This window comes from Petromyzon marinus, unplaced genomic scaffold (genome assembly GCF_048934315.1).
Source record: "Petromyzon marinus isolate PM22_M1 ecotype Great Lakes invasive population unplaced genomic scaffold, UKy_Petmar_22M1.pri1.0 PM_G_Scaffold_44, whole genome shotgun sequence".
Classification (NCBI taxonomy): Eukaryota; Metazoa; Chordata; class Hyperoartia; order Petromyzontiformes; family Petromyzontidae; genus Petromyzon; species Petromyzon marinus.
In genome coordinates this window covers 828,347-855,735 of record NW_027422996.1, presented here as the reverse complement: position 1 = coordinate 855,735, position 27,389 = coordinate 828,347, and the positions used below count along the sequence as shown (strand labels likewise).

The following is a 27,389-nucleotide window of genomic DNA, read 5'->3' as shown; positions in this document are numbered from 1 at the left end:
GTCATTAGTGGTGTGGGGGGCTCTGGGTTTGTAGTTGGTGATCTGCCTGAGCCCTCTCCAGACAGAAGCAGCGTCGTTTGTAGAGAACTGGTGTTTTAGTCTCTCTGAGTGCAGTCATTTAGCCTCTCTCACCGCTTTGCTAAACCTGTTCTTCGACTCCTTGAATCTGTCTCTATCTCCACTCCTAAACGCTTCCTCCTTCTCCAACCTCAACCTTCTGAGCTTTGCTGAGAACCAGGGCTTATTGTTGTTAAAGTTCACCCTGGTACGTGTTGGGACACAGCAGTCCTCACAGAAGCTGATGTAGGACGTCACAGCCTCTGTGAGTTCATCCAGACTATTGGTAGCAGTCGTGAACATATCCCAGTCAGTACAGTCTAAGCACGCCCGCAAATCTTCCACAGCCTCACTGGTCCACTGTTTAGATGTCCTCACAGCAGGTTTACAGAGTTTTAGTTTCTGCCTGTATGCAGGAATCAGGTGGACCATGGCATGGTCAGAGTGTCCTAGTGCTGCTCGGGGGACGGCGTGGTAGGCTCTACTGACTGTAGTTTAGCAGTGATCCAGAGTGTTCTCTTCTCTGGTTGGGCATTTAATGAATTGTATGTATTTGGGGAGTTCGTGGCTGAGATTACCTTTGTTAAAGTCGCCAAGTACGATAACCAACGAATCTGGATTTGCTCGCTCCACACTCAGAATCTGATCGGCGAGCATGCGTTGGGCTTCTTTAACCTGAGGACAAGGCGGCAAATAAACTCCGACCAAAATGAGCGACGCGAACTCGCGAGGCGAGTAAAACGGTTTACAGGTTATAAAAATTGATTCAAGGAGTGGAGAACAATGTTGCAGAATCACTGTGACATCTACACACCAGCCACTGTTAATGTAAAAACAAATACCACCGCCTTTCGTCTTGCCGGAGAGTGCTATGTCACGATCCGATCTTACAAGATGGAAACCTGCTAGTTGTAGCGAAGTGTCCGGAATCAAATCACACAGCCATGTTTCCGTGAAGCACAATGCAGAAGCTGAAAGAAAGTCTTTGTTTTTTACCATCAGTAGCTGAAGTTCATCCATTTTGTTGTACAGTGAACGTACGTTGGAGAGGAAAAAGCTCGGAAGCACTGTTCGGATCCCGCGTCTGCGTAGCCGTACTAGAGCCCCCGACCGTTTACCCCTTGGGCGGCATTTCGTTGCTTGAGCAAAGCCTAGCGCAGCATTGACATGAATGACTACTAATTCTGCCGCTGGAAGCAGAAAAGTAGGAATTAAATCCACAGGAGTTGTTTCCCTGATATTTAAAAGTTCGTCTCTTGTTAGAGAACTCCGAAAATCTTGGCAAAACACTGAATTGACAGACAAAACAAGACAAAACAGGTCGCACCGACCGGCTGAGGCTACCATCATCAGCGCCATCTTCACACCAGCACGGGTGTGCTGAACAGCAGGACTCTCTCACCAGCACTGGTGTGTTGAACAGTAGGCCCCTCTCACCAGCATGGGAGTGGTGAACAGCAGGCCCCTCTCACCAACACGGGTGTGATGAACAGCAGGCCCCTCTCACCAACAAGGGTGTGATGAACAGCACGCCCCTCTCACCAGCACGGGTGTGATGAATAGTAGGCCTCTCTCACCAGCACGGGTATGCTGAACAGCAGGCCCCTCTCACCAGCACGGGTGTGATGAACAGCAGGCCCCTCTCACCAGCACGGGTGTGTTGAACAGCAGGCCCCTCTCACCAGCACGGGTGTGTTGAACAGCAGGCCCCTCTCACCAGCATGGGTGTGTTGAACAGCAGGCCCCTCTCACCAGCACGGGTGTGCTGAACAGTAGGCCCCTCTCACCAGCACGGGTGTGTTGAACAGCAGGCCCCTCTCACCAGCACGGGTGTGCTGAACAGTAGGCCCCTCAACACGGGTGTGCTGAACAGCAGGCCTCTCTCACCAGCACGGGTGTGCTGAACAGCAGGCCTCTCTCACCAACACGGGTGTGCTGAACAGTAGGCACCTCAACAGCAGGCCCCTCTCACCAGCACGGGTGTGCTGAACAGCAGGCCCCTCAACACGGGTGTGCTGAACAGCAGGCCTCTCTCACCAGCACGGGTGTGCTGAACAGCAGGCCTCTCTCACCAACACGGGTGTGCTGAAAAGCAGGCCCCTCAACACGGGTGTGCTGAACAGCAGGCATCTCTCACCAGCACGGGTGTGCTGAACAGCAGGCCCCTCTCACCAACACGGATGTGATGAACAGCAGGCCCCTCTCACCAGCACGGGTGTGCTGAACAGCAGGCCCCTCAACACGGGTGTGCTAAACAGCAGGCCTCTCTCACCAGCACGGGTGTGCTGAACAGCAGGCCTCTCTCACCAGCACGGGTGTGATGAACAGCAGGCCTCTCTCACCAGCACGAGTGTGTTGAACAGCAAGCCCCTCTCAAGACAAAACTGGACAAAACAGGGCGTACCAACCGGCCGAGGCTGCCATCATCGGCGCCATCATGCTCGCTGCTACTCAACTGACATCAATACGAGAGAGAGGCTCTACCTTGGTAAACAACAACAACCGCCACAACAACGACCACCACCACCACCACGATAATTTCTCACCTCGGATTTCAGTGCAAGCGCAGATCGGCAGCCTCCTGTTACCTTGCGACGTCACGCGGGTAAGCAGGTAACATGACGTCACTTCCGGGGTAAGAGACACGCCCCTCCCACAATGAGCGGCTCTGTAACTTGTATATTTAGGTGTTATGAAAATTGATGAAAATTTAATGAAATTTGAGACTTGCATAATTTATCAGAAATTATGTTAATTTGTGTAATTATGCACATAAATTAAGCTGATTCGGGAGATAATCGTATTAATTTATGCGAGTGGGCGTGGTTATAATGCGGGTCGAGCCTCGGTGACGTGAATTGTGTTATGAATTGGAATAACGCAATTAAGACCAGATGACTGTGTGTACACTGTGTGTGTGTACACTGTGTGTGTACATTGTGTGTGTACACTGTGTGTGTGTGTACACTGTGTGTGTACACTGTGCATGTGTACACTGTGTATGTACACTGTGTGTACATTGTGTGTGTGCACACTGTGTGTACACTGTGTGTGTGTACACTGTGTGTGTGTACACTATGTGTATACACTGTGTGTGTACACTGTGTGTGTACACTGTGTATAAACTGCGTGTGTACAGTGTGTGTGTACATTGTGTGTACACTGTGTGTCGCTGTGTGTCACTGTGTGTGTCACTGTGTGTGCACACTATGTGTGTTACTGTATGTCACTCTGTGTGTGTGTACACTGTGTGTATACACTGTATGTACACTGTATGTGTCTACACTGTGTGTGTGTACACTGTGCGTGTACACTTGTGTGTGTGTACACTATGTGTACACTGTGTGTGTCACTGTGTGTCGCTGTGTGTCACTGTGTCACTGTGTGTGTCACTGTGCCTGGCACAAGCGTCGTGGTGACGTCACCTCCACTTAGTGGCGAATGGCGGTTGTTGTTGTGTCACTGTGTATACTATGTGTGTCACTGTGTGTGTGTCAGTGTGTGTACACTGTGTGTGTACACTGTGTGTGTGTACACTATGTGTATACACTGTGTCACTGTGTGTCGCTGTGTCACTGTGTGTGTACACTGTGTGTGTATATATACAGTGTGTGTACACTGTGTGTGTACACTGTGTGTGTATATATACACTGTGTGTGTACCCTGTGTGTGTGTACACTGTGTATATACTGTATGTACACTGTGTGTACACTGTGTACTGTTTGTGTACACTGTGTATACACTGTGTACAGTGTGTATAAACCGTGTGTGTACACTGTGTGTGTGTACACTATGTGTGTACAATGTGTGTGTACACTGTGTATATACAGTGTGTGTACACTGTGTGTATACACTGTGTGTGTACACTGTGAGTGTGTACACTGTGTGTACGCAATGTGTGTGTACACTGTGTAGTGTGTACACTGTGTGTACAGTGTGTGTACATTGTGTGTACACTTGTGTGTGTACACTGTTTGTGTCCGCATTGAACCGAACCCCCGGCAAGGCCATCTACTTAACGACGAGAAAAAAATCACACGAAATGTCCTTTTCAATGAAGTCTTCCAGATGTAAATTGATACAAGCTTTTAATGAGGAAATAAAATCATCTCATTCAAAACACAACACAATTCAAAGATGTTTCATTTTAAAACTTCAAAACGGAGCATGGGGTACTTGCGTGAATGCGTCCTTCGTGTGCAAATGTTCTGACTTTCCTGGCCTGAAGGCCGTCAATGTGTTGGACCCTTATTGGTGCACAGCGTCTCAACAACAGCAGTGGGGTTTGCTTCAACCGATGGTTACGAACATCCAGACGTGAATCAGCAAGGAGCGTTTCTAGTCCCAGTTAGACAAAATCTACGTCAACACGTAAGACAAAACTACAATTCGTGTTGTAGAGAATGTACCTCCTCCTATACGTGTAACCTTTAAGTGGTACACCTTGTAACTGATGAATGATCCGAGCGTACTACCTATTTCAAAGACAATGAGTTGCTCCAGATGCTTCGTGGAACACAAAAACACCGTTTGACCTGTATCACAAGAACAACGGGTCTCACCTGAGTTCTCTGTACAGGTTACTTTCAAACACACACACACTTTGTCCTAACATCACTTAATCAATGTTTGACCCTTATAGATCAAATGTTACAAGTATGCACAAAACCAGACAAGTATACATTCTAAATTATTGACAGGCATATTAACAAAATTGAATTACTGCAGTGAAATATACTGCATCACGTTACATCGTATTAACAAGAAGCTTTTAAAAAAAGTTGCACAGTCTGCTTCACCGTGTATGTAAAACATACTATTGTGTCATTCAAAACGAGTAGGCCATTGCATGCTGGCGTCTGAGTGAAAATGTAGCAAATTCTAAACATTACCTACAAACTACACAACTGAGATGACACATCAATCATCGCCCCCTACTGACAGGCTCTTGTCCACATGCAGGCCGGTGCAGGGCCACCACCTTGTGCCACACAGGGGCAGCTGCTACTTGGGGATGCTCTTTGAGTGTTTCTGGCAAGGTACGACACGAAACTTCAAGTTGCTGAGGCGATTAACCAAGCACCGTGTAAAAGCAATTATTATAATTTAGGCCACTGCTATTCAGTGGCCTAAATTATGGCTCTAGATTTTGGTGTTATAATTTATTTATGTAGTTTATTGTTAAAAATCGGTCACACTCCCTATGATCACTGTTACATTGCATTTATGGCTTTTATTTTGGTGATTTCGAATTTTTTGTTTGTTTTGGCCATGTTTTGTTTATTGTAGTACGGAGTTAGACTGATGGCTTTAAACTTAGTTGTCTTGTGGTTGTTGTTGTTATTTGACTTGCATCCCACTGGGATTTTTGCACACAGCGTTGGTGTACGGTGCTATTTCAGGAATATTTTGATATTTTTGTTCCTGTATTTTCTGTTTGCACAGTCACGTAATCACTTTAAGATGTTTTCTTGTTCATGTTTTTTGTTTGTTGCGGTTGCACCCGATTCAAGAGCCGAATGGCTCACAGGGCTATACCAAATAAATGAAACTATGAACTATGCGTCGCTCAAAGACTTCACTCGAGCGCGTCGTGTTCAAGCTCGCTTTGTCTCCCTTAGGAGCTTACAAAGTGCCGCCCAATAATTTACCGTGCGTCTGCCTCTTAGACCGAGTGAATCGCTTGAACAAGTGCACATTCAGAAGCGTAAACTCTGCGAGTATCTCGTTTTAAATTTTTGATTTAAAGGTTTTGTGACTGCGGTAATTTATATTCTTAGCTCTTTCGGTAAAGTCACGTTGAAGGGAAACAATAAAATAATAAAATATATATAAAACAATAAAAATTCTCACGACGTTTCGACCTGATGACGACCGTTTGTGTTATGGTCGAAACGTCGTGAGAATTTTTATTGTTTTATATATATTTTATTGTTTCCCTTCAACGTGACTTTACCGAAAGAGTTAAGAATATCTCGTTTTATTCATAGTCCGTGTTTCCAAGGATAAAACAAATTGCACATTCTCATTACCAATACATCGACCTGGCTGGCGGTCACAGTTGCCAGGAGCCCCTTTCCCTGTCGGCTTGACATTTTTTTCAACTCAATTGTTTTTTTACACAGCTCTTGGACAGACGTGCGGCAGTGTTGGTTTATATCCTGGAAGGTGCTCTAACTTCAGGGGGTGTTTCATTGATGGGAAAAAAAACCTGAGCTGGGGCTGTAATCAATGTTGTTTTATTGATCTAGTTTAAAACAATCAGCACGAACATCGGTGCCAAACTAACACGATGTGAGGCGCTAGATTTGAAGTTTTCGTGATGTGCAAGGATTCATACTCTTTGGATTTTTTTCGGTAAAGTCGCGGAGGTAAAAAAAATAAAGTAAACCCAAGTTAAACTTTAGCAGCCGTATAGTTTACAGCAGAATACTCAGCAAGGCAACCAGTTTGTCAGCTTAACTACTGCCTCTGGTTCACGTGTGTAACGCTCTTCAACCTGCACACGGCCATCTCTCCGTCCCCCCCCAACCCCCTGCAGCATAACAGAAGGCGGCTTAACTTAGCCCCCGCCCCACGGCCCTTCTTGTCTCTCCCCCCCCCCTTAACCTGTATACAATCTCGGGTGTCACTACCACCACCATTACACCACCACTACTACCACCACCACTAGCACCATCACCACCACCACTTCCACCACTTCCACCATTACCACCACTACTACCATACACTACCATCACTACCACCACCATTACCACCACTACTACCAGCAACGCTACCACCACCATTACACCACCACTACTACCACCACTACTAGCACCATCACCACCACCACTTCTACCGCCACTTCCACCATTACCAGCACCACCACCACTACTACCATACACTACCATCACTACCATCACCACCACCATTACCAACATCACTACAATCACTGACCACCACCGCTACCACTAATAACACCACCGCTACCGGGATGTTTGCGCGCTGAATGCTGGAATCTGATCCCACGTCTCCTCCCTCTCCTCCGGCCCTCCCCCCTCACCAGCGGCCTCCCAGACGGCCTCCCCCAGCCTGGGCCCCGGCCCCGACCCCGGCCATGGCTACAGCCGCCCCCTCCATGAGGGCTCGCTCCTCCCGGCCCATCCGGGTGCCCAAGCGCTCCACGGACGACGCCGGAGGAGGAGGAGCCGAGTCCCACGCGGCGCCCTCCAAGGTCGCTCGCCCGCTCGGCGACGACGCCGGGGGGCCGTGGCCCACGCCGGGGCCTCCCCGCCGCGGCCGTCGTCTTCGTCGCCCCGTGACGTTCCGGGCTCTCGAGGGGGGGCGCCGCCGCCGGGAGACTTCGGCGGCGGCGGCGCCCCCCCAGGAGAGCTCCCGCGGCGGCGGCAGCAGCGGCGCCCGGCCGACGCCGGGAATCAGCCCGAGGGTCGCCCCGGAGCGCGGAGACGGCGGCGGAGAGTCGGGGCCGGCGCTCGGTGCTGACGAGGCGGCGGGCAAGGAGGAGGCGGAGGAGGAGGAGGCGGAGAGACGCAGGGAGGCCGCGGTTGGACCGCGTGCGGCGCGGAAGAGACACTTCGACTTTTGGTGGCAGGGCATGGGCAGGAGGGGGAGCAGCAGGAGGGGCGGAGGAGGAGGAGGCGGAGCGAGAGGAGGAGGAGGAGGGGAAGAGGAGGCCGAGGCGGCGATGAAGGCGGCGGAGGAAGAGGAGGAGGAGGTTTTGGCCGGGCGGTCTCCGCTAAGCAAGCGGCGGGAGGCGGCGGCGGATTGCCCGGTGGGACCGAATCCCGATCCCTGCCCGGGCTCCTCTACCTGCCGCGCTCCTCCGCCTCCTCCTCCTCCTCCTCCTCCTCCTCCTCCTCCTCCTCCTCCTCCTCCTCCTCCTCCGCCGCTGCCGGCGGCGGCGGTCGCGGGCAAGCGGCGGTCGACCCCGCGTGGGGCGACGTTCCACTTCTGCTCGCTGATGCCGCGGCCGCTGGCTGAGCCGCCGCCGCCCACCGAGAGGCGCCGGGGTCGCGCCCTGGAGAAGCAGCGACGGAGACAAATTCAGCAACAATACCGGCAGCAGAGAGCGTCGTCATCGTCCTCCAGCTGTTGGTCGTTCTCGGACGCATCGTCGTTGTCGTCGTCGTCTTCATCGCCGGAGGACGAGGTGGTGGTGGAGGGTGACGAGGTGAAGGAGCGGAGGGGCGAGGAGGAGGAGGTGGTGGAGTCTACGGGGGGCGTCCGCAGGCTGCTGCTGAAGTCTCGCGCCAGCCGCCTGCAGCCGAGCGTCGACAGAGCACGAGACGATGGGGAGGTGGCGGACAACGAGGAGGAGGAGAACGAGGAGGAGGAGGAGGAGAGGAAGACGAGGAGGAGGAGGAGGAGGAAGAAGAAAAAGAAGAGGAGGGGACTATGGAGATCACGCAGTGCAGTCGATGATGGCGACTACAAGTCGGGCGACGAGGTGGAGGAGAAGGAGGAGGAGAAGGAGGAGAGGGTGGCGAGTCTCAAGAGGGTGGAGGAGTGCCGGATTCTCAAGCAGATAGACGACATCATGGCTGAGAAACCCCAGCTGGAGGGGAGATGCAGGGTGAGGAGGAGGAGATGAGGTGTAGGGTGGTGAGGAGGGGCTGGGTGGTAAGGTATAGGGTGGTGAGGAGGGGCTGGGTGGTGAGATGTAGGGTGGTGAGGAGGGGCTGAGTGGTGAGGTGTAGGGTGATGAGGAGGGGCTGGGTGATGAGGTGTAGGGTGGTGAGGAGGGGCTGGGTGGTGAGGTGTAGGGTGGAGAGGAGGAGGGTGAGGAGACTACCGGGCAGCGGGTGAGGGTGTTGGGAGTGGCTCACTCAGTCATTCACTCACTCAGTCACTCACTCAGACACTCACTCAGTCACTCACTCAGTCACTCACTCAGACACTCACTCAGACACTCAGTCACTCACTCAGTCACTCACTCAGTCACTCACTCAGACACTCACTCGCTCACTCAGTCACTCACTTAGACACTCACTCAGTCACTCACTCACTCACTCGAACACTCAGTCACTCACTCAGTCACTCACTCATACACTTACTCAGTCACTCACTCAGTCACTCACTCAGACACTTACTTAGACACTCACTCAGACAGTCATTCACTCAGTCACTCACTCAGACACTCAGTCACTCACTCAGTCACTCACTCAGACACTCAGTCACTCACTTAGTCACTCACTCAGACACTCACTCAGACACTCAGTCACTCACTCAGTCACTCACTCAGACACTTACTCAGACAGTCACTCACTCAGTCACTCAGACACTCACTCAGACACTCAGTCACTCAGACACGTACTCTGACACTCAGTCACTCACTCAGACAGTCACTCAGTCACTCACTCAGACAATCAGTCACTCACTCAGTCACTCACTCAGACACTCACTCAGTCACTCACTCAGACACTCAGTCACTCACTCAGTCACTCACTCAGACACTTACTCAGACACTCAGACAGTCACTCACTCAGTCACTCACTCAGACACTCAGTCACTCAGACACGTACTCAGACACTCAGTCACTCACTCAGTCACTCAGTCACTCACTCAGACACTCAGTCACTCAGACACGTGCTCAGACACTCAGTCACTCACTCAGACAGTCACTCAGTCACTCACTCAGACAATCAGTCACTCAGACACACACTGACACACTGACACACACACACACTGACACACACTAACACACACACACTCAGACACACACTGATACACACACACACTGACAAAGCAAAAAACAAAGATCCCCCGTATAGCCTTAACAGACTGTAGGGGCAAGTGCTGTTAGCGAGCACCTACACACACTGACAAAGACAAAGACAAAGATCCCCCATATAGCCTGTAACAGACTGTAGGGGCAAGTGCTGTTAGCGAGCACCTATGAAGGCCAGAACGGTACACGAGGGGGTGGGTGGCCAGCACCACGCCCGACCGCCTTTGTCTCCCCAGTGGCAATGTTTACACACCGCACCAGGTACTCATTTGAGGCTGAGTCGACCTAGGGGAGGCCCGGGACCGGTTCAGATAATCGTCACTGGTGTTGGCCGTGAGCGGGAATCGAACCCGGGTCGCCAGGTTCATAGTGCAGCGCGCTAACCGCTACACTATCGCTCCCCTACACACACTGACACACACACTGACACACACACCATGATACACACACTGACTGGAGGAGGTGGAGCGTGGTCAACACATCTACGCCTGAAACATTTTAGAAAGAAGCGGAGAATACGGAACAACCCACCTGTTGTCCATTTCGATTTCCGTGTTGCCTCTAATCTTCAGTCTTGCTGTGTATCCACCGTCTGCTGGAGCTCACCTTCTATAGCAAGGATATCCATCATCTCCAGTTTGTGTGTCTTTAATAAATTGTCTCGGATATTTCTTGCTGCTCTCTATGTCCTTCATACATGCTGCTGCATTGACATTAAGGTTTCCGCATGGTCCATGAATCATATTTGCGGTCACTACTGCAAACAGATTTTGGGTCTTCCTCTGGATTTGGAAACTCGGCAGATATAACATCGATTTGGATTGGATGATTTTATTCTTTCAGCCAGATTAAAATATGAGCGTGGGGAAGTCATCTACATCATTAGACCACCTTTGGCGGGACCAAAATATAATAATAGGGGTTTTTCCCCTTTTTTCTGGCAACAAAACTGAAACCTTTTTACAAGGATTCATGTTACTGCATTAACCACAATACCTGCAGTCAAAATGCAAACAAAACACACGCACTATGATAATATGTGGCATTGTCCTTGAAACCGATTGGTCCACACCAAGGGACGGCTTTCTTGAGAGCCTCGACCCAATTGGTGCTCGAGCAGAGGACGCCAAAAGGTTTCAGTTTTGTTGCCAGAAAAAATGGGTAAACCCCTATGATGTGTAAGTCCTCGTTTCTGCCACTCAGTTGAGTACATCCAGCATCTTGTTTCTCCAAAAAACACGACTCTCAGTGAATGCTCTCGATGAATTTGACTTGCTTTCGTCTGAACACCCTGGCTGTGAAGTCGTATCGACGGCTGGGTGTCTGGCCGAATGAAAGTTATTGCTTTTTTTGTTTTATCTGAGGCCAAGTTGGATTACATGTAAAGGTAATAAATAAGTCGGGGACATCCCTACGCTCGAACGTATGACATGGCACCTTGAGCATATTCGTGCATGCGTCTAGGGCTTCCTGTGAACGTAGCAGACGCCTGGATGCTACAAGGGGGGGGGGGGGGGATGATGTAGTGCCATTGTTGGGCTGTATGCGTATTACCACGGGAGCTGACCTGTAATAGCGGACATGCGTCAACGGGGTGGTATACAGACCAGGTGGGACTAACAGGGCCCCCAGACCCCAAGACCGTGGGGGGGGGGGGGGGGGACGGGGCTGGGGGATGTTCCAGGGCCCCCTAGAGAGTTCCAGAAGGCTTGGCCAGGGGCGGAGAGACCCTGGAACAGGGATAAAAGCCGGACCCCTGAACGGTTTGGTGGTCCTCGTCCACCTGAAGCTCTGAAGAAGACTCTGAGCGCTACCTTGAAGACCCTGAAGACCCTGAAGCGAAGAGCCCAGTGACCCTGGCTAGGGTCGAGTTCAGACATAACCAGTGTAGGGTTAGCGCTCGAACCAGAGTAAGGGCACCGTAGTGTGGAGGGATGGCCTCCTGAGGTTATCGGCTGTGAGGAGTCGTCACCCCTCTGTGCTGTGGTTCCCTTGTTGAATAAACGTGTTGCCTCTAGCGAACCGTCTCGCCTCGTCTTGGACCCACTGCACGTGTCACCTATAGTAATGAAACCTCTTGTCGCAAAAAATTAGCGGCGTGCGAAAGTGAAAGGTGTTAACGAAGTAATAATAAATTTTGATTTAAAGCTTTCGTGACTGCGAGGAATTAATGTTCTTGGTTCTTTCGGTAAAGTCACCACCACGTAGAAGGGAAACAATAAAATAATAAAAATATAAAACAATAAAATTCTCACGACGTTTCGACTGCAACACGAGTAATCGTCATCAGGTGTGAAAACCACAGCAAGAAATTTTAAAAAAATTGGCGGGTTTTTTTAACGTTAGCACCACGGAGAGCGATTTGACAGTTTGTTCAGATGGACGAGTCCATCTAAGTTCGGAATAGAGGAGGGGGGAGACGAAAATAATGGATGCTGTCTGAAAGCCACCATAAGCGTGAACAATCAATTAAGACCCGAAATGGTTTATCAAATCTTTCCAATGATTGCTAAGCCAGAATCCATCTTCCCAGTTGAAATTGTCTCTGTATATGTGGATAGCCTCATGAATGAATCTCTCATGGTAGCCAGATGGCTTACAAACAACCTCTGTCTTGGAGAAGTCAATGTCATGTGAGCCTACTGAATTATAACAATGATCTGCCATGGCCGAGGTGTTGGTCCTACCGTGTTTCAGGTCTGCTTTGTGTTCACGAATGCGGTCCGAGACATGGCGTTTGGTTTCTCCAATGTAACTACTACCACAGAGGCAACTTAGTTTGTAGACACCAGGGTACTGTATGTCCGGAATCACATCTTTTACAGACGGAACCAGATCACGGAGTTTATGTAATGTGTTGAATCGGACCTAGATCTTGTGTTTATTCAAGATTTTGGAGATCTTTTTTGTGATCCCCGCAATGTAGGGCAAAGTGATGGTTTTGAAAGGCTCCTCAAGAGGGTCCTTCATGGTTGGAGTGATAGCTTTGCGGATTGTAGTCGGAGTGACCATTAGCCTTAAGAGCTTGGTGTACGTGCTTGAGTTCACTGGCTATGTGTTCCTAGTCGGATATGTATTGGGCTCTATGGTTTAGAGTCTTGATGAGGGAATTCTTCTGGGATGGATGGTGGTGGGAATCCGGTTTCAGCTAAGCATCCATATGGGTAGCTTTCCCGTAGACAGAGTGGCTCATTGAACCATCATTTTTTTACCAATTCCACTTTACAATAAAATTGTAGACACGGCACAATATATATTTCTGAATCTTTATTTTTACCAACATTAAAAAAAATATTCTCCGTTAAGGCAAAATTCTAAAATATTGGATTTTTTACAAAGCCTTGTGAATTCACCTTGTATCTGAACAAGTTACATTTGTGCAAATATTTTTTTCCAAACGTAAAATAAAAAAAGACATTGCTTACAAATATCAGCTCTATGTTTTCAAGTCAATACAGTTTGGGTAGTGAATAAATTAGTCTAAATAAGCTACACATGACGAATTGTAGGCAATTATAGTTATAATCAAATACATTTTTAAACAATCACGTGGTCCCTGTAGTCGCCGTTAGAGACACAATCTGCTTTAAAACAGTTTATCAACATATATGAATACATTGATTCGAATAAGCAGAGTTAATTTCCTATTTATGGCATGCCGGTTATGTGGCAGTTTTCGATATCAACATCACCTTATAAAAGAATAACATTTAAAATACGCACAGACAAGTATTCATTCGGAATTATTGACAGGCATATTAACAAAAATTACTGCAGTGAAATATACTGCATCAGGTTACATCGTATTAACAAGAAGCTATTTTTAAAATACGCACCGCCTGCTTAACAGTGTATGTACAACGTACTATTGTTGCATCATTCAAAATGAGTAGGCCGTTGCATGCTGGCGTCTGGGTCAAAATGTAGCAAATTCTAAACATTAGCTACAAATAATAGATCACGGCACTTCGATGGCAACACAAGCAATCGTCATCAGGTGGGACAAGCACAGCAGCAATAAGAAGAAACTGCTGGAGTAGGCGCCTACTACTTCAGCAGTTTCTCTTGCTGTGGTTGTCCCACCTGATGACGATTGCTTGTGTTGTGATCTAAACGCCGTGATCTGTTGTTTCTACCCACGTGGTGACTTCACTGAAAGAACTCAAGAGTGTGGATTCCTGCAGTCACGAAAGTTTTGAATCAAGATTACCTACAAACTACACAACTGAGATGACGCATCAATCATCGCCCCCTACTGACAGGCTCTTGTCCACATGCAGGCCGGTGCAGGGCCACCACCTTGTGCCACACAGGGGCAGCTGCTACTTGGGGATGCTCTTCGAGTGCTTCAGACGAGGTACAAAACTCCGAGTTGCTGAGGCGGTTAAGCAAGCACCGTGTAAATGCAATTATTATGATAAAATAGTGAATGCTTGGGGGCTTATTGTCTCTTGCTCCTGGTGAGAGATTGACCCAACCCACAGGTCCACAAAGACTGGCCGCTCTTACTCTGCAGGATGAACCTAGGAGCTGAGTGTTCAACTTCACATTCTTGTCATTAAAGGCCTGTGACAAAGGTGCATCTATTGTAGTGACATTGTCTCTGGCTTACACATCTACCGGGTCTCCACTTGACTTTGTATTGTCTAGGAAGTCCACCCACACCTCCACTTCCACAAACTGCTGGGAGTTGCCTCGCTCTGCCTCACAGTCAGAATTCTCCTCCTGCTTCACGTTGCCTCCATCGATGTGAAGGTCCCATTTTGGAGTTTCATCTTCATCTTCACATTTCACCTTCACTTCTTCACTCTTCACCATCACCTCTTCCCCCTTCACCATCACTTCTTCCCTCTTCACCATCACTTCTTCCCTCTTCACCATCACCTCTTCACATTTCACCTCGATACCTTTAAAAGTGTCCAAGCTGGGATTTTCTTCCGGTTCTTGTTTCAAGAGGGATGGGCTTGTTGTGGCACTTTGACTTTCACAAGCTGATTTCAGACTCCACTCCTTGTGGATCTTCTGATGCTTGTGTTTTCCGGTGTTCTATAAGATGTGATTGCTGTGCAAACGCCTTCCCGCACGGAGTGCACCTGAAGGGTTTCTCTCCCGTGTGTGTTCTCTGGTGTATTACAAGAGTAGATGAAAGTGTAAACGCCTTCCCACACAGAGTACACTTGAAGGGTTTCTCTCCCGTGTGTGTTCTCTGGTGTGCTACAAGAGCAGATGACTGCGCAAATGCCTTCCCACACACACTGCACTTGAAGGGTTTCTCTCCCGTGTGTGTTCTCTGGTGATCTACAAGAGCAGATGACTGTGAAAATGCCTTCACACACACACTGCACTTGAAAGGTTTCTCTCCCGTGTGTGTTCTCTGGTGTATTTTAAGAGCAGATGGCCATGCAAAAGCCTTCCCACACACACTGCACTTGAAGGGTTTCTCTCCTGTGCGAGTTCTCTGGTGCCGTGTCAAATTTCCAGTCCGATCCGTGCTGTATGCACGCTGGTCGCATTGTTGACTTGTCGTACCGAGCTGTGCCGACTGCCTTTGCTCCATCAGACCAGCGTCAGCTGCAGACAGAAAAAAATAATATCCACACCATCTACACGTCAGTATCGATGCACAGAGGAATGCATATATAGTCACATGTGACTTACACGTCTATACTTATTCATATATTCAGGATGTAGTAAAAAAGTGTCCCAAATTCATCACAGGGCTGTTATGGCACACAATGAGAGGGCAAATGGTTATACACATGCCTGGAAGCCCTCGTATCTTCAAGATGAATGTTAACCCAAAACTCCGAGCACACAATTTCGGCTGTCTGGCTACAAAAGGAATATTTATGAGAGCTAAATTCAGCTGACATAGCAAAAGGTGTTGAAAACAATACTATTTGTGTTATGCAGAAATTCATAAATTAATGTTCAATCGCAACTTAGAGGTGTCAATCCAGGCTCAGATGTCCTTAAATGCTGGGATGAACAGTTCCGACTTCAGCTGCATGTGTGTGCTGTGTTCACCTCCTGTTTCCATTCTTAGTAAGAGTTCCAGAGGAAAACCAAAATTAACTATTGTTTTGATATAATCTCCGTGTTCAATAGAGTTGATAGACTTTACTGCAAATACAAACTTTACACTGTCACACACTGGAGGTGGCGTGTCTAGAATCATGCCTGGCCACCTTCATCTGCTCAGCATTAATGCTTCCTCACTACACCAAGTAATTAATCGAGGATCAATTAACATAACCGAGGCTAACTGGTGAGATGTTAACTGCCTCACCTGGTATACAGGAAGTCGTGGGTTCGATCCCAACACTGCCGCCTGCTGTATATCTGGAGTTTGCGCGTCTTTGACCGATAAACATTGACACACGTATTCTTGGTTCTTTCTGTAAAGTTATGTAGACAGAAAATAACAATAACAGATAATACAATTACATTAAATAAAGACCACTTGTGTTGCAATCAAAACGTGGGTTTTTTTTTGCTTCATTTACTATTTTTTATTGTTATTTTTATTTCATTTTCTATCTACGTGACTTTACCGAAAGAACCAAGAATATCAATTCCTGCAGTCACCAAAGTTTTAAGTCAAAACATTCACACACATTGACAAAGCCTCACCTTGTGTTGTTGTGGGCAGGTCGCTTCTGATAACAAGAGCGGTATAGCAGCTCAAGCGGGCTTGGCCTGCTAACAAAAGAAGATAAAAACTGCGTGAATATTTACAATAAAACAAAGTTACAAAGTGGCGAGCCGGGTGAAGACAAATTAAACTTAAGCGAGATCATTAAAGTGAACGCAATCAGGCGAGGGCAGGAGGCAAGGCCCGCGTGGCTAGGCCCCGCGTTGTAAAGTTCCAACCTGGACATCGATTCCCATGCTCGCTGCTACTCAACTGACATCCCTACAAGAGAGAGCGAGGCTCTACCTTGGTAAACAACAACCACCACCACAACCACCACCACCACGATGAGAATTTCTCACCTCGGATTTCAGTGCAAGCACACACGGCAGCTTCAGTTACCTCGCGACAGCAGGAAGTAGTATGACGTCACTTCCCTCCCACGAGCGGCTCTCTTACTGAATAAATTATGTTAATGAAGCTGGACCCTACGTCGAGGGATGGGGGCGGGGGCGCTGAACCCGTCGCAATAAACTCGCGACGGCTTTAACAAACACATTATGTTAATGAGCCACCAGTCACTGGGCGTAGCTGTACCCAAATAAGGATTGCCACTGGAACGATATCGGCAGTGACCCAAGCGGAGGGTACGTCACGCACAAGAGCACGGTGGACGGGGGAGGGCTGAATACCTTGGTGACATGACGTCACTAGCGAGGTACACCTCACCCTGGCGTTTCACGCCGATGAGGTAATGCAGAGTGGTGACGTCACAGAGTTGGAGTTTAAGTTGATTTAGATTCATTTTCCATTGCTCCCTTCCTTGGGTGTGTGAGCCCAGCTACAACAACGTGGACATTATTGTGTATACACTGTGTGTGTGTACACTGTGTGTGTACAATGTGTGTGTGTACACTGTGTGTGTGTACACACTGTGTGTATACACTGTGTGTGTACACTGTGTGTATACTGTGTGTACAGTGTGTGTACACTGTGTGTACAGTGTTTACACTGTGTGTGTACACTGTGTGTATACTGTGTGTGCACACTGTGTGTGTACACTGTGTGTGTCCGCATTGAACCGAATCCCCGGCAAGGCCATCTACTTAATGACGAGAGAAAATTCACACGAAATGTCCTTTTCAATAGAGTCATCCAGATGTAAATTGATGCAAGCTTTTAATGAAGAAATAAAATCATCTAATTCAAAACACAACACAATTCAAAGATGCTTCATTTTAAAACTTCAAAACGGAGCATGGGGTACTTGCGTGAATGCGTCCTTCGTGTGCAAATGTTGTGACTTTCCTGGCCTGAAGGCCGTCAATGTGTTGGACCATTATTGGTGCACAGCGTCTCAACAACAGCAGTGGGGTTTGCTTCAACCGATGGTTACGAACATCCAGACGTGAATCAGCAAGGTGCATTTATAGTCCTAGTTAGACAAAATCTACGTCAACACGTAAGACAAAACTATAATTCGTGTTGTAGAGAATGTACCTCCTCCTATACGTGTAACTTTCAAGTGGTATGCCTTGTAACTGATGAATGATCCGGGCGTGCTCCCTATTTCAAAGACGATGAGTTGCTCCAGAGGCAGACGCTTCGTGAAACACAAAAGTACCCTTTGACCTGTATCACAAGAACAACGGGTCTCACCTGAGTTCTCTGTACAGGTTACTTCCAAACACACACACTTTGTCCTAACATCACTTATTCAATGTGTGACCCTCAGACAAAATGTTACATGTACGCGCACAGTCAGACAAGTATTAATTCTAAATCATTGACGGGCATATTAACATTGAATTACTGCAGCGAAATTGACTGCATCAGGTTACATCGCATTAACAAGAAGTTATTTTAAAAATACGCACCGCCTGCTTAACAGTGTATGTACACCGTACTATTGCAGTGTCATTCAAAACGAGTAGGCCATTGCATGCTGGCATCTGGGTCAAAATGTAGCAAATTCTAAACATTAGCTACAAATAATAGATCACGGAGTTTAGATCGCAACACAAGCAATCGTCATCAGGTGGGACAACCACAGCAGCAAGAAGACAAAACTGCTGAAATAGGCGCCTACTACTTCAGCGTCTTCTTCTTGCTGTGGTTGTCCCACCTGATGACGATTGCTTGTGTTGTGATCTAAACGCCGTGGTCTGTTATGTTTCTACCCACGTGATGACTTTACAGAAATAACGAGAGTGTGGATTCCTGCAGTCACAAAAGCTTCGAATCAAGATTGCCGACATACTACACAACCTAGATGATGCATCAATCATCGCCCCCTACTGACAGGCTCTTGCCCACATGCAGGCCGGTGCAGGGCCACCACTCCGAGCCGCACAGGGGCAGCTGGTACTTGGGGATGCTCTTCGAGCGTCTCAGAGGAGATACAAAACTCCGAGTTGCCGAGGCGATTAAGCGAGCAAAGCGTAAAAGCAATTATCATGAGAACATCGTGAATGCTTGGGAGCTTATTGGCTCTCGCTCCTGGTGAGAGATTGACCCAACCCACAGGTCCACAAAGACTGGCCACTCTTACTCTGCAGGTTGAATCTAGGAATTGAGTGTTCAACTTCAAATTCTTGTCATTAAAGGCCTGTGACAAAGGTGCATCTATTGTAGCGACATCGTCTCTGGCTTACACATCTACCGGGTCTCCACTTGACGTTGTATTGTCTAGGAGAAACTCCACCCACACTTCCACAAACTGCTGGGAGTTGCCTCGCTCTGCCTCACAGTCAGAATTCACCCCCTGCTTGACATCAATATGAAGGTCCGATTTTAGAGTTGAATCTTCATCTTCACATTTCACCTATACTTCTTCGCTATTCACCATCACTTCTTCCTTCTTCACCATCACTTCTTCCCTCTTCACCATCACCTCTTCATATTTCACCTTGATACCTTGAAAAGTGTCCAAGCTGGGATTTTCTTCCGGTTCGTGTTTCATGAGGGATGGGCTTATAGTGGCACTTTGACTTTCACAAGCTGATTTCAGACTCCACTCCTTGCAGATCTTCTGATGCGTCCGTGTTCTCTGGTGTACTTGAAGATTTTATGAATGTGCAAACGCCTTCCTGCAGAATGCACCTGAAGGGTTTCTCTCCCGTGTGTGTTCTCTGGTGTACTTCAAGATGTGATGACTGTGCAAACATCATCCCACACAGAGTGTACCTCAAGAGTTTCTCTCCTGTGTGTGTTCTCTGGTGTGTTACAAGAGCAGATGACTGTGCAAACGCCTTCCCACACACACTGCACTTGAAGGGTTTCTCTCCTGTGTGTGTTCTCTGGTGTACTTTAAGATGTGGTGACTGTGAAAACGCCTTCCCGCACAGAGTGCACTTGACGGGTTTCTCTCCCGTGTGTGTTCTCTGGTGTACTTGAAGATGTGGTGACTGTGCAAACATCATCCCGCATAAAATGCACCTGAAGGGTTTCTCTCCTGTGTGTATTTTCTGGTGTTTTTTAAGAACAGATGACAGTGAAAATGCCTTCCCACACACAGTGCACTTGAATGGTTTCTCTCCTGTGTGTGTTCTCTGGTGTTTTTTAAGAACAGTTGACTGTGAAAATGCCTTCCCACACACAGTACACTTGAAGGGTTTCTCTCCCGTGTGTGTTCTCTGGTGTTCTTTAAGAACGGATGACCGTGAAAACGCCTTCCCACACACACTGCACTTGAAAGGTTTCTCTCCTGTGTGAGTTCTCTGGTGCCGTGTGAAATCTCCAGTACGATCCGTGCTGTATGCACACCGGTCGCATTGGAGCCTTGCCCTACCGAGCTGCGCTGCGTGCATTTGCTCCATCAGACCAATTCTGCGGAGGAAGCGTCAGAGGAAGCGTCAGAGGAAGCGTCAGCTGCAGACAGAAAAAAATAATAACCACACCATCTACTCGACAGTATCGAGGCACAGAGGAATGCATATATAGTCACATGTGACTTACACGTCTATACTTATTCATATATTCATGATGTAGTGAAAAAGTGTCCCAAATTCATCACAGGGCTGTTATGGCACACAATGAGAGGGCAAATGGTAATAAACATGCCGGGAAGCCCTCGTATCTTCAAAATGAATGTTCACCCAAAACTCCGAGCACACAATTTAAGCTGTCTGGCTGCAAAAGGAATATTTATGAAAGCTCAATTCAGCTGACATAGCAGAGGGTGTTGAAAACAATACTATTTGTGTTAAGCAGAAATTCATAAATTAATGTTAAATCGCAACTTAGAGGTGTGAATCCAGGCTCAGATGTCCTTAAATGCTGGGATGAACAGTTCCGACTTCAGCTGAATGTGTGTGCTGTGTTAACTTCCTGTTTCCATTCTTACAAAGAGTTCCAGAGGAAAACAAAAGTAAACTACTGTTATGATATAACCTCCGTGTTCAACAGAGTTAATAGACGTTACTGCAAACACAAACTGTACACTGTCACCGGGTAAACAGGCGGTGGCGTGTTTAGAATCACGCCTGGCCACCTTCATCTGCTTGGCATGAATGCTTCCTCACTACACCAAGTAATTGAGGATCAACGAACATAACCGAGGCTAACTGGAGTTGGCGTGTCTCTCTCCGTGGTGAGATGTTAACTACCTCACCTGGTATACAGGAAGTCGTGGGTTCGATCCCGACCCTGATGCCTGCTGTATAGTTGGAGTTTGCGTGTCTCTCCGCTGAGCATCTTTGACCGATAGAGATTGACACACGTATTCTTGTTTCTTTCGGTAAAGTTACGTAGATAGAAAATAACAATAACAGATTATACAATTACATTAAATAAAGACCACTTGTGTTGCGATCAAAAAGTGAGTTTATTTGCTTTATTTACAATTTTTATTTATTTTCATTATGTTATTTTAATTTTATTTCCTATCTACGTGACTTTACCGAAAGAACCAAGAATATTAATTCCTGCAGTCACCAAAGTTTTAAGTCAAAACATTCACACACGTTGACAAAGCCTCACCTTGTGTTGTTGTGGGCAGGTCGCTTCTGATAACAAGAGTGGTATAGCAGCTCAAGCGGGCTTGGCCTGCTAACAAAAGAAAATAAAAACTGCGTGAATATTGACAATAAAACAAAGTTACAAAGTGGCGAGCCGGGTGAAGACAAATTAAACTTAAGCGAGATAATTAAAGTAAATGCAATCAGGCGAGGGCAGGAGGCAAGGCCCCGCGTGGCTAGGCCCCGCGTTGTAAAGTTCCAACCTGGACATCGATTCCCATGCTCGCTGCTACTCAACTGACATCCCTACGAGAGAGAGAGGCTCTACCTTGGTAAACAACAACAACCACCACCACCACAACGATGAGAATTTCTCACCTCGGATTTCAGTGCAAGCGCGCACACGGCAGCTTCCTGTTACCTCGCGACAGCAGGAAGTAGTATGACGTCACTTCCCCCCCACGAGCGGCTCTCCAACTGAATAAATTATGTTAATGAAGCCGGCCCATATGTCGAAGGATGGGGGCGTGGGCGCTGAACCCGTCGAAATAAACTCGCGACGGCTTTAACGGCAACATTATGTTAATGAGCCACCAGTCACTGGGCGTAGCTTTGCCCAAATAAGGATTGCCACTGGACCGATAACGGCAGTGACCCAAGCGGAGGTGACGTCACGCTCAAGAGCGTGGTGGACGGGGGAATACCTTGGTGACATGACGTCACTAGCGAGGTACACCTCCCCCTGGCGTTTCACGCCGATGAAGTAATGCAGGGTGGTGACGTCACAGAGCGGGATTGGAGTTCAAGTTGATTTAGATTCATTTTCCATTGCTCCCTCCCTTGGGTGCGTGAGCTCAGCAACAACAACGTGGACATTATTGTGTATACTCTGTGTGTGTGTACACTGTGTGTATACACTGTGTGTCTGTGTATACTGTGTGTGTGTGTACACTGTGTGTGTACACCGTGTGTGTGTACACTGTGTATACACTGTGTGTGTACACTGTGTGTGTGTGTACACTGTGTGTGTACACTGTGTGTGTACACTGTGTGTGTGTATACTGTGTGTGTGTGTACACTGTGTGTGTGTGTACACTGTGTGTGTGTACAGTGTGTGTGTGTACACTTCTAGATTTAAAGCTTTCGTGACTGCAAGGATCCATCCTCTTTGGTTCTATTGGGTAAAGTCACGTAGGTCAAAGACGTTGTACTGTCCCCTGACGATATCCTTGTCAGCTTCGATGTGGTCTCTTTGTTCACCAAGGTCCCAGTACCTGATACCATTGAAATAATTGAAAATTTGGTCCAACATGGACTAGACCCCGACACACCTGCACTGGTTAGGCACTGCCTCAACAATACCTACTTTACTTGGAATGGCTCCTTCTACAAACAAAATGAGGGTACCCCCATGGGATCTCCCTTATCACCAATGATAGCCAATATTTTCATGGAGAAATTTGAATCAGACGCCATCCAGACTTCCACCCTCAGACCTTCCCTGTGGAAGAGATATGTGGATGACACTTTCGTGATTTGGCCACATGGCCTCCCAGCTCTGAACCTTTTCCTACACTACATCAATTCCAAACATCCCGCCATCAAATTCACCATGGAAGTGGAGAAAGATGGCAAGCTACCATTCTTAGATGTTCTGTTTGAGAGGAGACCTGATGGCTCATTGGGGCATTCTGTCTACAGGAAACCCACCCACACAGATTCCTACTTGAAACCTGATTCCCACCACCACCCAACCCAAAAGAATTCTCTCATCAAAACTTTATACCATAGGGCTCATTGCATTTCGGACCAACACCACCTGACCAGTGAATTAAAACATGTACAACTGGTCCTCAAAAGGAATGGTTACTCTGATCGTACCATCCGCCAAGCTGTTTCTCCCTCCATACAGAAACAACCACTTGATACTCCGGTCAAAACCATCACACTACCATATATAGCAGGCATTACTAAAAAGATTTCCAAAATTCTAAACAAACACAAGATCCAGGTCCGGTTCAATACAGTACACAAAATTCGTGATCTGATCCCATCCGTGAAGGATGTCATTCCTGACTTACAGTACCCCGGGGTTTACAAATTGAGTTGTACCTGCGGTGATTGCTATATCGGGGAGACAAATTGACATGTCTCTGACCGAATTCGCGACCACAAATCAGATTTGAAACACGGCAAAACGAATTCGTTTCTGCCGTGGCTGATCACTGTTACAACGCTGTGGGGGATCACGATATCATTTTCTCCGATACCAAGGTTCTTTGCAAACCCACGGGTTTTTATCAGAGATTTGTTCACGAGGCAATTCAGATCTACAAACACAGACACAATTTCAACCGAGAAGATGGTTTCAAATTTAGCAACCATTGGAAAGATGTTCTAAATCGAACTAAACATTAAACTAATTTCAATGGTACAGTATATTTTTCAAGTAGTGGCACCCCAAACTTTCGCAGCTCTTATAAATTCCCTTTTCACACCATCAATAGGTAAACTCTCCCCCCCCCCCCCGCGCCAAACGGCAAGTCCACCGGCACGTACAACACCTCTTTTCTAAAATCGGCCAATCAAATGCTAATTTTTATGCTAATTTCTTTGTCAGGACACCTTGTTTGCTCGCACACAGTTTAAAGGTCCGCGGTCTGAGCGTGGTTGTATTTCGCTAAATTCTCCTGTTTGATTTGTACTAAGTGCCTCGGTGAATGTATATGCTCTGACTTTAACATAGCTATTTCTGTGACCAGTTACAAGCTAATCACTCAGCTATTTCAATGCTAAATTCTATGCTAATTCCTTTGTTAAGGGGTGCCTCTGCGAATGAGTATCCTTTAACTTAGCTATTTCAATGAGCCATTTCAATGCTAAATTCTATGCTAATTCCTTTGTCAAGGCGCTTTGTTTCTTCTCACACAGCTTAAAGGTCGTGATCTGCGCGTGGCTTTTTCCACTCCAGCGCTGTCCTCTAGACAGTCTCGTCCCTTCACCTGATGAAGGCCGCTTGTGTTGTGGCCAAAACATCGTGATTTTTGTTATTTAATTTTTTACCTACGTAACTTTACCCAATAGAACCAAAGAGTATGGATCCTAGCAGTCACGAAAGCTTTAAATCTAGAATAGAAATGTAATGCAATACAACAGAGTCGGCCAACATAAGAGTCAACACCCCACCTGGTTGATAACGTTCTTCCAAAGATTGCTCAATTTGAAAGAGAGACAAAACACAGACACGGAGACACATAGACAGAGAGAGATAACACAGAGACACACAGAGAGAGATACACACATACAGTGAGGGAAAAAAGTATTTGATCCCCTGCTGATTTTGTACGTTTGCCCACTGACAAAGAAATGATCAGTCTATAATTTTAATGGAAGGTTTATTTGAACAGTGAGAGACAGAATAACAACAACAAAATCCAGATAAACGCATGTCAAAAATGTTATAAATTTATTTGCATTTTAATGAGGGAAAAAAGTATTTGATCCCTCTGCAAAACATGACTTAGTACTTGGTGGCAAAACCCTTGTTGGCAATCACAGAGGTCAGACGTTTCTTGTAGTTGGCCACCATGTTTGCACACATCTCAGGAGGGATTTTGTCCCACTCCTCTTTGCAGATCTTCTCCAAGTCATTAAGGTTTCGAGGCTGACGTTTGTCAACTCGAACCTTCAGCTCCCTCCAGATTTCCTATGGGATTAAGGTCTGGAGACTGGCTAGGCCACCCCAGGACCTTAATGTGCTTCTTCTTGAGCCACTCCTGTTGCCTTGGCCGTGTGTTTTGGGTCATTGTCATGCTGGAATACCCATCCACCATCCATTTTAAATGCCCTGGCTGAGGGAAGGAGGTTCTCACCCAAAATTTGACGGTGCATGGCCCCGTCTATCGTCCCTTTGATGCGGTGAAGTTGTCCTGTCCCCTTAGCAGAAAAACACCCCAAAGCATGTTTCCACCGCCATGTTTGACGGTGGGGATGGTGTTCTTGGGGTCATAGGCAGCATTCCTCCTCCTCCAAACACGGCGAGTTGAGTCGATGCTAAAGAGCTCCATTTTGGTCTAATCCGACCAAAACACTTTCACCCAGTTGTCCTCTGAATCATTCAGATGTTCATTGGAAAACTTCAGACGGGCATGTATGTGCTTTCTTGAGCAGGGGAACCTTGCATGCGCTGCAGGACTTCAGTCCTTCACGGTGAAGTGTTATCAATTGTTTTCTTGGTGACTATGGTCCCAGCTGCCTTGAGATCATTGACAAGATCCTCCCGTGTAGTTCTGGGCTGATTCCTCACCGTTCTCATGATCATTGCAACTCCACGAGGTGAGATCTTGCATGGAGCCCCAAGCCAAAGGAGATTGACAGTTTTTCTGCGTTTCTTCCATTTGCGAATAATCGCACCAACTGTTGTCACCTTCTCACCAAGCTGCTTGGCAATGGTCTTGTAGCCCATTCCAGCCTTGTGTAGCTCTACAATCTTGTACCTGACATCCTTGGAGAGCTCTTTGGTCTTGGCCATGGTGGAGAGTTTGGGATCTGATTGATTGATTGCTTCTGTGGACAGGTGTCTTTTATACAGGTAACAAGCTGAGATTAGGAGCACTCCCTTTAAGAGTATGCTCCTAATCTCAGCTCGTTACCTGTATAAAAGACACCTGGGAGCCAGAAATCTTTCCGATTGAGAGGGGGTCAAATACTTATTTCCCTCATTAAAATGCAAATCAATTTATAACATTTTCGACATGCGTTTCTCTGGATTTTCTTGTTGTTATTCTGTCTCTCACTGTTCAAATAAACCTACCATTAAAATTATAGACTGATCATTTCCTTGTCAGTGGGCAAACGTACAAAATCAGCAGGGGATCAAATACTTTTTTTCCCTCACTGTAGGCACACAGAGAAACAACGCCTCTGTGTCGAGGCCTTAAATAGAGAGAGAGAGGCAGAGAGAGAGGGGAGGGGGTGTAGAGAAATCTGCGAGTCAATGCAAGGCCGTAGCCATGGAGTCAACATTGTGGGGGACCAAATCTACCAGGGGCTCTGGGGTCCCCCCCCCAGGAAAAAAATCTAAATTTGAAAACTAATTTCCTGACATTTCCTAAAATATTGAAAAATTTCACTAACACATGGGATGGAATGTTTGTATTATTTGATACAATAATGTATAATATTGTATTGTATTACATTGCTCTGTTTTTACTTTTTAACTTTTCTTGTTTCATAGTATGTAATGGCAGAGATTAGGGATTCATAAAGTACAACGCAATCATACAAACACAAATCTACGCATTGTTATATGAAGACAAGTCCACATTTTGTGGCCAAGGTTTAGCAAGTTGTTTTTATTAACATAGCATAGCAATTATTATTTAAAAAAATATTTTTATAGCAATAAATTGGGGGAGACATTTTGAGCATGTTTAATTATTGTGGGGGGATATGTCCCCCACCAATATATATTATAATTATTATAATATATTATAATTACGGCCTTGTGTCAATGAGAGATTTGGAACTTTGGTGACTGCAGGAAATAATAATAACACGAGTACACGCAGAGAGAGAGAAAGCACACTTATATTCTTGGTTCTTTCGGTAAAGTCACCACGTAGAAGGGGAAACAATAAAATAATTAAAATATAAAACAATAAAATTCTCACGACGTTTCGACTGCAACACAAGCAATCATCATCAGGTGTGAAAACCACAGCAAGAAACCACAGCAAGAAAATTTTCTTGCTGTGGTTTTCACACCTGATGATTGCTCGTCTTGCAGTCGAAAAGTCGTGAGAATTTTATTGTTTGATATTTTTATTATTTTATTGTTTCCCTTCTACGTGGTGGTGACTTTACCAAAAGAACAAAGAATATAAATCCCTGCAGTCAAGAAAGCTTTAAATCAAAAGCACATTTAATCAAACAAACTGAGTAAAACTTGGAAATGTAATGCAATGCAACACAGAGAGTCGGTCAACACACAATAAACGCATAGCCTGGT

At 46.8% G+C, this 27,389-nt stretch overlaps 1 protein-coding gene across 1 annotated transcript; it reads right to left on the bottom strand.

The window, feature by feature from the left end:
* Window positions 1–17,587: 17,587 nt before the first annotated feature.
* LOC142917247 (uncharacterized) lies at window positions 17,588–21,320 on the bottom strand. Its single transcript, XM_076061866.1, has 2 exons — window positions 21,034–21,320; window positions 17,588–20,249 (listed from the first exon to the last, which is right to left on the bottom strand). Exons 1-2 carry the CDS (start codon window positions 21,114–21,116, stop codon window positions 19,415–19,417), a joined length of 918 nt encoding a protein of 305 aa, XP_075917981.1. The 5' UTR covers window positions 21,117–21,320; the 3' UTR covers window positions 17,588–19,414.
* Window positions 21,321–27,389: the final 6,069 nt, after the last annotated feature.

Coding starts and splice junctions, on each gene's coding strand:
- LOC142917247 (XM_076061866.1), bottom strand. CDS start 21,116: ATGCTCAGCGGAGAGACACGCAAACTCCAACTATACAGCAGGCATCAG. Junction 20,250..21,033: donor CACGACTTCCTGTATACCAG/GTGAGGTAGTTA, acceptor CTTCCTCCGCAG/AATTGGTCTGATGGAGCAAA.